This window comes from Ceratina calcarata, unplaced genomic scaffold, assembly GCF_001652005.2.
Source record: "Ceratina calcarata isolate Rehan_Ccalc_2016 unplaced genomic scaffold, ASM165200v1 scaffold110.2, whole genome shotgun sequence".
NCBI classification, from domain to species: Eukaryota; Metazoa; Arthropoda; class Insecta; order Hymenoptera; family Apidae; genus Ceratina; species Ceratina calcarata.
In genome coordinates this window covers 176,915-188,400 of record NW_017131915.1, presented here as the reverse complement: position 1 = coordinate 188,400, position 11,486 = coordinate 176,915, and the positions used below count along the sequence as shown (strand labels likewise).

Below are 11,486 nucleotides of genomic sequence, written 5' to 3'. Positions count from 1 at the left end.
AGACAGATTATAAAGAATACAATTTTTGTAATAGTATGAATTTCAGATTTTTCGAAATAAGAAGTTCCATGTATTTTTTCTTTGTCTGACTAAGAATACTTTAAGTGGCGTTTAAGATAATATTTGTCTTTTTTAGGAATGGCAGCACGTATGGAGCCTTCCAGTCGAAGGACCCAATCTTGGCGGTCGAAAAAGGCGCCGAGATGACAGGAGGAACCAACGAGCATGGAATTTCCGTTCACCATCCAACCTCGTAAGTTCACTTACCTTAACGACCTCATTTTTTTTGTTCTCTCGTTTAAGGACTTCTGATCAGTTAAAAACAAAATGTTCAATGGCCTCAATTTTCATAACTTATAAAACGAAACAATTTCTTTACTTGTGTGCGTGATTCATTTTTTTTTGTGTAGACGTGTTGCATGGCCGCAAGATACACGCAGGTTCCGCTTTTGCGGTTTTGGTTTGCGCACTGCTGGCCAGCAATCACTTATGACTATCTACGTGCACACGAACATTATTTTTATCTGTTCATGAAATCGCGAGAAGTAACTTGCTTCACGTAATTACGTTCCACTCGTTTTTCTTACGACTTGACCTAATTTTTAACTGGAAAATCGTATTTCCTTGCTTATTCTTACAATCCTATAACGGAGCGTGTATTCAGAGAATCTCGTAATTAGTGGTCATTTGAGTAACAATAGATGGGTTTGTTCCTTCCAAACGCTATAAGTCATTAAAAAAATTCTCACGTACCTACTAAGTTACGTTTGATGAAATTATTCTACGCAAAAAGAGGAAGGAAACAGCTTATCATTTGTAATAGTAGTCCCGTGACATTCCCAGACGTTATCGTTTTCCAAGAACACATTTTCGCGCGGTTCTGGCTAGTTCTTATACGTACAGCAACAGGATAATAATAAGGATTAATGAGTTTTGACGAAACAAGGAAAACATAGCGTTTAGTTAAATTTAGAATTCCGCTAAACATATATTACCCATGTAGTCAATTTATAGCAAAGCGACTACTAAACACTGGATCACAAAATGCAGATGTTTTGCACTTTTTGAATGCTCGTCTTTACGTAGCACGTCGTATTTGGAGATCACTGCTGATTCAAGGATCGTCACCTTGCAAGCAATTTATGTGAACCTTAATAACAATAAATGTCTCAGATGAATATTTATTTTATCGTTAAAACGAATGAAATACACATCCAGCTCTTTATATTCTGCATAGTTTTCTATGTTACACACAGCATTTACAATTTTTGCACATTCCGTTTACTTATAAAATCAGCTGTCGACTCATGACGGCGAGGAAAGTCTATCTGGGTAGTTGCGGACAATTAAAATGCAGAAGATTGCGTGTCACATAAATGTACATTGGATTTAAGTTATCAATCTTGTTATTATGACTACACACAAATGTTTTTGAATCATGTGTTTCATTCACTGAAGGATGTTTAAGAGAATGCCATAGATAAAGTATTCGTTACTCATTAGTATGCCACCATCGAGATAAAGAGATGCGCTGAATGTTTAATGAGTCAGTCAGTTCCGCGGTTTTGATTGTGGTTGCTAGGTTGTTTCAATACCTATGTCAATACTACTTTATATTCGCATAGCATTGTCAATGCTATTGACACTGAATGCCTTCAGAAAAGATCTTACAAGCATATTTAACATGGATTCAGTTGAATGTTTTAATAAGAAGAATGAAGTATTCAATCATTATTCATTCGAGTTGTTAATTTAGAAACTGACAAAAATTCTGATTAAGTTCTGCAGAATTAAAATCTGTTATTCCTTTTTCTTTCACTCCCACGTGGCCACACGTATTAAATCATTCCCAGCAACTTGAATATGCATTTGACCTCTGATTAGTGTTTCCTCTCAACAAGCTGAACAAAATTGCCCACTCTTTTAATTGCTGCGCTATTGTTGGCGTAGACACGTTAGTTTTCTCTTTCGACCGACTCGTGCACGTTGATCACGTGCCAGGGTAATTTCCTTAATTTGCCAGGAACGCGCAGAATTAATGCAAATCACGACGTGAGACAGTTTATGTGTAAGGAAGTGAACGATGAGTACGACAATGACGCGAAAGCGTAATCACCGTGGGTGGCTGAGAAAGTTTTGAATTAAATCCTCTTTGGCTGATCCTCTTAAAAGGCGCGATAGTAAAGCCGTTTTCGAACCGAATTCGGGATATCCATAATGCATTACACTGATTAAGGATGTATTGGCTACACAGTCTATCCCAAAAGTAAATAATTTTGGTTCATGATATTTGCTAGCTTTCTAAGACTTGATCCGTTTTTTTATTTTTCTACTCCTAATAAATAAAAAAAAAAACAAATTTTTCAAATAGGACCCTTGTGGAGGTAATTTTGCTTGTTATATACATGTAGTAGTTCCATTTTAAATGACTATCAATTTGTTTCCCCAAGCATTTTATAAATTCTACTCTCTTGATTGGATCCAGATTAATAAGTAACATCAGATTCTGCTTACAAATCGCGAGAGTCGAATCTTGAAATAAATATGTTGGCATAGTCCTCATTGGTCCACGTAACTTCCACATTTAACTCTTCGTTTAAGGAATCGTGACATATTAATAGTATTTTAATCGATTGCACCATTTACGTGTTTCATCGAAACGTCCTTCGTTAAACTTCCGCACTGACGATTGTGTAAAAACAGTTAAAGACTGCACTGTCTTTATTTTTACTGAGATTTTAAGATTACTTTTTTATGAATGATGCAAAACGAAATTACTTTGCTTATTTTATTTGCTGTTTGTGCTCGTTAACGTTATTTGAAAAATTAGCGATATTTGTAATGCGCGTTTGAATGAGGTTTTTCAAGTCACACGACATAGCCACGGGTACAGTTCGACCGTTTTCAAACTCGGTCGGTCGGTTCATTCGCCGGTGATTTTAAATTAGCTCGCGTGACGGGACACGGGAATGCTTGGGAATATTTATATATACACACACACACAATTCATTTTTGTTAATGTCAAATTGAATTGTTCTTTCAGTGAAAAAAAAATAAATTATATAAAATTGTGCAGTCATTTTGTTTATATTATTGGTAGACTGTGGATTTTATGTATTTATAGCAAAATTGAGTATGTAAAAAACGTAAAAAATACATATATATATAGTGGACAGAAGTGTATAAAGTGCCAACGAATAAAACGCATAGCGTGATGTTTCAATAGACATTCGTATCAATTCTTAAATTGACAAGTTTTACTTTGCATAAAAATCCGCAGTCTAATTACTGGAATATGCTTAACATGCATATCGAATGTATTGTTTTATGTAACGCAGAATATTATTTATGTAAAATGACTAATTGCAGGTATTTAGAAACAATGATGCACCTGTTCAAAGGTAACGTCGGCTCGGGTATCTTTGCGCTAGGGGATGCTTTCAAGCATGCTGGGTTGCTGCTGGCTCCACCGCTTACGATATTCCTGGGGGTTATTTGTGTTCATGCTCAGCACATACTTGTACGTAAAATCAATCTCTTTCTCCTTAATAAACATTAACAATCTCATCGATTCGCGTTTGTTAACTAAGTGATTATGTAGATAATTAGATAATACACAATAATTTTATGTATACTACGCAGACATAAATTGCATTTCTCAAGCATTTAACATGACGTTAAACTGTTGTTAATTCATTATACAAATTTGTTAGATTTCAATTTTTGTTTTAAATAATTAAATATATTTTTATTACGGATTGAGAACGTGTGGAAATTTGTATTTGTTAATGTATGTATAAATAAGTATAGATATTGTTGGGTGCTCGCAGGTAAGGTGTAACGAAGAGGTGACGCGTCGCGTTAATGATCCGAGTGCTACGACCGGATTCGCTGGTACCGTGGAATTGTGCTTTGCCACAGGTCCTCTCTCACTCCGAAAATACTCCGTGTTTATGAGGTACGTATACTTACCGTACGTATAACAAGAACAAACTGAAATAGGGCACCATCGCCTGTTTGCTTTCATTTCAAATTCTCTTTAAACAAAGCTACTTATGCTTCTCTTTATTAAATTAATTTCAATCGTTCCGATCGTGTTACCTCGTTACACTGATTTATGACAGCCACCACTTTGTTGCAGACAATTGGTTAATGTATTTTTATGTATCACGCAACTCGGATTTTGCTGCGTTTATTTCGTTTTCATTGCGAAGAATATGAAGCAGGTGAGTCCTTTCACTGTTCATTTACTTTTTTAATTAATGTGGCCCTATTAAAATTTTGAAGTCAAGTGAATGTACATACAAAAAATTTCCAAAGTTTTAGTTTAACATACATTGCTATAGTTTATAAAATGAAATTATGATTAAAAAAAGAATTAATACAGTGATATTCATATAGTTCAGTGCTAAAGTACAATCTTTTGAGCTTCAGTATTTTAAAAATTTGTTCGGTAACTTAGATATTTAACCGTACCGATGTGTTCTTTACGATTTGAAGAATAATATACCAGAATTTAATTATGATCTGTAATGTCTTGCAATATATTAGAAAGAATTTTTTTACTGTAAACCACGTGCGTGTCGATTAATTATTGATCGATTATAGGTGTTGGACGTGTACGGGATCGAGATGAGTTATCATCAACACATGGCTGTGATCCTGATCCCTATAATGCTGAGCACGTGGATCAGAAACCTGAAGTACCTGGTACCAATCTCGTCGATGGCGAACTTTTTGGTCATCGCTGGCTACGTCGCCACCATGTATATAATGTGCCACGATCTGCCGCCGATCTACGAGAGGCGGTACATAGCCGATTGGCACGAGCTGCCGCTGTTCTTTGGCACCGTGATATACTCTTTCGAGGGTATCACTTTGGTAAGTTCACGCATGCTTCTCGGCGTTTATGTAACGCGTTATAAATTTGGCGACAGGCTCCTAAAACTAGCGCCTTCTACTAGCGTTGCATGAGCGTAACGTAACATCTCTGTGACACGGAGAAATGGTGATCGTAGGTCAGAAAGCGTTATGACGTTTGAAGAGAAGAGTGAAATAACTCTCTTACACTGGCGACTATACGTCGGAAAATTTTATAATAAAGTCGCGTTAAATGCAAATCTCTCGGATCTAATAATAATAAACGAGACACGATTCTTATCTTTTATGTACTAGACCGAATGTAGGACTGGACAGCAACCGAAAAGAGAGAGAAAGATAGATCGGTCCAAGTAGCTGACAACGATATATCGATTTGCGGGTTTTTATGCAGGATCAAACATTTATGATATTAGTTTAAAAAATACTTCAAACAAAATATATATTTAACTTTCGATATTCTATATAATTTCACACAGTATTACACTAAGCTGTGATTGTTAAAACTGATGGAGAGTTTACTTTGTTGTCCTGTTATTTTAGAAATGTATTCAATGGGACTTCTTTGTTGGGTTACAGGTTTTACCTTTGAAAAATGAAATGAAGAAACCGAGCAATTTCAATAAGCCACTGGGAGTCTTAAATGTCGGGATGGTAATCGTTGGTGGGATGTTCGTTGCATTGGGATTTATATCATATTTAAAGTACGGCGACGCAGTGGCGGGATCCGTTACGTTGAATCTCGAGTCGACGGAGGTGTAAGTATAAAATTTACTCTCGTAAATTAGATTTAATAAATAATAAATGTTAAAAATCGTAAGAATCTTTCTTGAACGTGCTTCATGTTAAGGTAGTTGTTGCCTAAATCAAAAGTATTGAAAATTGTTTACTTAAGTGTATGACATATTATATGTACACATGTATGTAACTCTATTGTTGGTCCACTTTATAGGCGCCGAAAATAGTCTTTTTTAGGCAGGTGTTATAACAAATTAATATAAGTACCAAAAAATATGTTGCAAAACCCTGGATTGATTGATCATCTTGCTTTCGTGATATTGTCAGGCAGAATTCGCAAATTTAATTACGCTTGAACACTGAAGTAATATCGAGAAAAATATCTTTCTTCGTCTATTGCAATTGTTTATTATATATGATAATGATAAATACTTGAAAAATATGACGGGGATGTGATGTGGATTTTGAATACAGAAAAAGTCTTCTATTTTTAACTGTTTATTTTTAAGCTTTATTTTGATTAATGCAATAGAGCAACAATTACCTTAATCACTTCTTGGAATTAAATCTATAAATTTATTATTAAATGTGAAATTTTGTAAAAAATCAAGTACCTTGCAAGGATGGTAATTACTTTGCAAGAATTGGTGAGACGATTTTACAATCGATTATTATGCGTCCAGGTGATACATAAAAAGCATCAAAATTCTATCGAACAGAACGATTGCGAAAAAGTTGCGAGACGAAACAAAAATAAAAGCACACACACATTATTAAGAAAATACTGTTATGTACCGTACTTTTTTGTTACATACGAAGGGTGGATGGAAACAACGTCAGCTATTCAAGGTTTCTATGATCACATGGGTGTTGTTTCTTAAAAAACAGTTTTCTGATGTCGTTTCATTAACACGCAATAATAATTATATTATCATTGTCATTTCAGATTTTTTTTACCATGGTTTTGCCTATACATATGCATGTTGCAAGATAGTATTTAACATTAGCCGCTAGTTTTAGGTGGTGGACATGTCTTTCGCGTATAACAGCGAATCGCCTGACAGCACCGTCATCGGATATTCACTACATTTCTTTCTGTTACAGATTGCCTCAGTGTATAAAAGTCGCCATCTCGTTGAGTATACTGCTCACGTATGCACTGCAATTTTACGTACCCATCGCGATCATTTGGCCCAAGATCGTCAATGGTTTCGGCCCTTTCAAATGGCCCGTCCTCTCAGAGACCATCTTCCGCTCCGCGATGTGTCTGCTGACATGTAAGCGCATCCCATTCATTCGTAACGTGTTCTTTTTATGCACAATCGAACTTTAGTAGTATTAATTTAAAACGTGAAATCCATGAAATTCAGTAAACATTTTATGCCTACAATCATTCATTTTGCTATTGACATTGCATATTCTTCTTGGTCAACTATACATTATTTATATTCAAAGTATTCCAGAATAAGTTTTAGAGCCGAGAAGGGGACACTCTGTACGTGTTGCTCAACAACAATTTCTTTTGACAAAGTGAGGCATGGTTTTTTAATTATTAATGAAAAGCCATTGATCAACGAGAGCACGTGTAAGGTCCACGCTGAGCTACGGCCAAGCTTTACGAGCCAATGGCAGGGATCTCAAAATTTATTCCGCACGGCTCGCTTCCCCTCTTTTTCGCCCGTATTTCGATCCCCACTACTATTGTCCTCATGCGCCTTCGCTGACCATGCCTAGCATACCTCCATCAAGTACCTATAGTCTTCACCATTGTCGCGTCGTCCCCACTTTCCGGCCGAGAGATAAATTATGAGATTCCTGGCCAATGGTGCTCGGTGGAGCGCGTGCCCTACACATGCTCCCATTGGTGAGTGTATCTCGTTAATAATTAAAAAACCATGCTTCATTTTTCATGTTGCTAAAGGAAATTGTTATTCAAGAACACTTACAGGTGTACCTCTCTTCGGATCCAATACTTTCTCTGGAACACCCTACATAAATTGTATATAAAATGTTTTCTATTTATTACGTATAGTATAAAACCTGTTAATAAAATAACATATTCAACTTTTTTAGATCTATTATTTTTAAGAATCTTTCGTTTCGTTAAAGTTAACGATTTTTAATTCTTAATCCAATTAAGTGCTTTAAATTTGTTGTAGTTATCCTGGCCGAGGCGATACCGCAGCTGGGCCTGTTCATATCGTTGGTTGGAGCGGTTAGTAGCACTGCCCTCGCCTTGATATTCCCACCGATCATCGAGATGGTCGTGTGCTGGCAGAACGCGTCGCTGAGCATGTTCACAATATCAAAAGACATTCTGATAGTGCTGATCGGTTTACTGGGCTTCGTTACGGGGACGTACGAGAGCATTACGTCGATCATCCAAGCGTTCAGCACGTAATTAGGATAATCCTAGTTCGTTTGTACAGATATCAGTTATTTATTGTGGGGTAACTATTACTTGATGACAAAAATTTAAAAAGTGTATACAAAATGTTTCCGAGTATGCCTCAATTATTGTCAAACCATTAAGAATCGGGAATGTTTAAAAAAAAATAATGGCTTGATGGAGAATTCGAACCCCAGTCAAAAGAGGATAGCAGCCAGTCACTTGTCCGGCTCGGCCAACCGACGACTTGACAACGTCGTAGCTGCAACAGAATATAACAGACAGAACACACATCCAATCCATTTAACTTTATTTTTTCAATTTATGCATAATGTTGTTGTGTACAAAAGTACTTAACAAAAAGGAATACAACTACTGAGGGAAGGAAATGTAAAAATTCGAATCATAAAGAATTTTATCGCGCGAAAAACGTCGAAAAAATCGGTTTTTAATTTTTTTAACTACGGCGCACCTCACCGAAAAATCTGAAAAAAATAGGGTATAATAGTTGAGTTGAGACACGTCTACCATAAAAATATAAATGATGTCGCTCGAAAACTTCTATATGAAATGAGCATTTTTTTATGCATTTTTGGCATTTTTTATTTTTCACGATCCAACTACGCAACGAAAAAAATCTGAAAAAATTCCCTAATATCGAGTACAGTCCCGCGAACATGTGAGAATTTTTTCAGATTTTTTGCTAAACATTTAGTAGGAAAAATATGTCAAAAACGCTAAAATTGTTTAACTCCCATAACTACCCTCCAGATTGAGATAGAGGGTTGAAAATTGGCATGGGACGTTTTTTTTGGACACTCTATCGAATGGCTCATTGCAAGTTGAATTTCGTTCAAGGGCACATTTTACCATCTTATCCGGCTAGACCCTTTCTTCGTCATCTGTGATCTGTCCTTTTATGTCGATGTCTTCGGTTCTGCGAACAGGGTAAATTGTTGATAAAATTGCGGTTACCAGTGTTCTATCCATCTGATATGCTGTTATAATCATAATTCTGTAGTCGAATGGCTAAATGTGATACACATCTGATGTAATTCAGGCTATAGTGATTAATAAAATCTTTTTCTTCTTCTTTTTTAAAAAACTGCTTCCTTTTCTTCGTTCAAATCAGAAATATCTACGCGTTGCCATCTGATTACAGAATTGTGCCGACGCTTCAGGTAAACATTTTTATTCTACATTTTGGGAAAACATTTTAATTGATAACCGCAATCGAATCGCATAGTATCGTATCGCTTGTATTATATCATTGCCTATACTTTTAATTATCAGTGTTAGTCGTTTGTGAACCTGAACGCGTAAACTTAGGATTCATGTACAGTGGCTCCCGTATAATATTTATACCCATTTCTGAAACTGAATAACTTTTTTAATATTGAACGAAACGACTTAATATATTTATTAATAACAAAACATGTCATGTAGCAAAGTTGCAAGCTGTACAGCAACGAACTTATTAGAAATGCAAGAAGCGAAATGTTTCATAGTATAATGTAATACATTTTTTCTATTCTACCGGGTGGTCCACTTACTCCAAAATGAAATTCTTAGTTTCTTTCAAATTTTGGATCTGCGTTTAATATTGTAATAATTACTTATTTGCAACACATGTAGACATACACACGTCACAATCATGTGTTACTATTTTAACTTATAGTCAGAACAGTTTTACATGTTGTACAATAAACTTAGGGCCAAGCTGCGACAAACTTAATCAACGATTAAGCGTTGCCAGCAGGAACATCTTAACTGCATGTAGTTCTTAAAGTAGAGATCAATTGTAATATATGTGTTACAATTTAACACGTGATATATATCTAAAAAGTTAGTAAGTTTCAGATTATATCATAACGTTTAAAAATACATTTAGTTAGAAATAACGTATTTTTTATTAGCTACATTTAATTGTTGATTAAGTTAATCGCAGTTTAGTGAAAGTAACTGTAGGCCTTCTAACGCCCGAAAGAAAATTGAGTTTTTTCGTTTCTCATTTAAACAGATATTCAAATATGAAATAGGTACGAATATTAATGGAACTGCACATATCTTTGTTAGACACATAGAGTCTACTCAATTAGATGTATGAATTGCCAGTGTAAAAGAAATTGGAATACGAGTGTTACTGCAATTACACGTATAAAAATTGGAAGCAAAACAGTGCGGCGAACGAAAGAAGAATATTTAGTGATTGTTATAAAAATATTAATTCTGAATCTGATTATCATGACGTGTGATATGTAAAAGACAACAGCGGGCAGGTTTTATTGACAGGATGCAGCTTTGTGGGAAGCTCGACCGACTATCTCTTTACAGATAACGGATTGTAATTCTTTGTATTATATGTAGTTGTATCATAACAATGTGATATGCGGCGGTCAGCGTTTTTCTAGACGAAAGTATGATAACTATATATTTTTAAATATCTTTTTGTACAGTCTGATCGACAAAAAGTTTCAATATACATATACTAATACTGCGAACATTATCACTGTTGATCATCAATCTGGTCTTGTTAGTATTTACATATTAGAGGTGTGCGAGAATCCGGAAATATCGGAACGAGAATTCTTCTCGGGATCTGGGCGGGTTTTCGAAATTTTCGGGATTCACCAAAATGTTCGAGAGGTAATAATTACGTTATTTTATTTCAAATCTTCATGTAAAAAGGCTAATTATTACTTATTTCGAATATTATTTTCACCTCATTATTTTAACTTATATAACTTTGCAACGAAAAATTAAAAATGTGAATAAATTGACAAATTTCATAATGTGATTTTCGGGAACACTTAAAATATTGAAAATATCACATCACGATTGATTTTATTCGATCCTATAACGGTAATCAAGTTCTCGAAACTTTTGGGAATCCCAAACGTTTTCGGGGACCCCTCTATTTGCGAGTGCTCGTACATCTTTAGTATTTGTATAAATTGGTACACTGGTGCGACAATTAACATAGTATTTTAAGATCGCTTTTATACGATTCTTGATTGTACGAAACGCGAGTTTCGTTTAAGTAGCAATCTATAAGCGATTCAGTGTGTGAATTATTTATTAGCCCATTGCAGTATGGTCGGCACTTTTAAAGTAAAAAGAAGGAAATTGTGTATCGTTCGAATTTGTGTACATTATGTCATAGACCGACGAGCCTGTTATACTTTAATATCGAACTTTTTATATGTGCATAAATTTAGAGTAAGAACGGAACGTGATAAAAATGGATAAAGTAGAAATCATATTGACAATGCGGAAAAACGAATTGAAACAGTATATCAATGATGCCTATCTGTTTTTAGAAATAGATTTTTCTTTGTACACGAATAACAGTAACAAACTTACTGACACACTGACGTCTGTTCATATTTCATCGTATACATGTACATAAAGGAAACCATTTTAGAACAGAGAACATTAAGGATGTATTGACTATACAGTCAATCCTAATAGTTTATGTACT

General features: G+C 35.1%; 1 protein-coding gene across 2 annotated transcripts in view; it reads left to right on the top strand.

Moving 5' to 3' along the window:
* The window catches only part of LOC108632902 (proton-coupled amino acid transporter 1), a 24,165-nt gene extending 16,117 nt beyond the window's left edge, over positions 1-8,048 (top strand). The window contains exons 3-11 of one of the 2 annotated variants that reach the window (XM_018037773.2): positions 137-253; positions 3,370-3,520; positions 3,831-3,958; positions 4,142-4,226; positions 4,609-4,881; positions 5,458-5,636; positions 6,436-6,465; positions 6,721-6,893; positions 7,776-8,048. In XM_018037773.2, coding sequence (XP_017893262.1) covers positions 137-253; positions 3,370-3,520; positions 3,831-3,958; positions 4,142-4,226; positions 4,609-4,881; positions 5,458-5,636; positions 6,436-6,465; positions 6,721-6,893; positions 7,776-8,017 — 1,378 coding nt within the window. In that variant the 3' untranslated portion in view covers positions 8,018-8,048. The remainder of the gene's footprint in view (positions 1-136; positions 254-3,369; positions 3,521-3,830; positions 3,959-4,141; positions 4,227-4,608; positions 4,882-5,457; positions 5,637-6,435; positions 6,466-6,720; positions 6,894-7,775) is intronic. The other variant, XM_018037781.2, reaches the window with a different exon arrangement.
* The last annotated feature ends 3,438 nt before the right edge of the window (positions 8,049-11,486 follow it).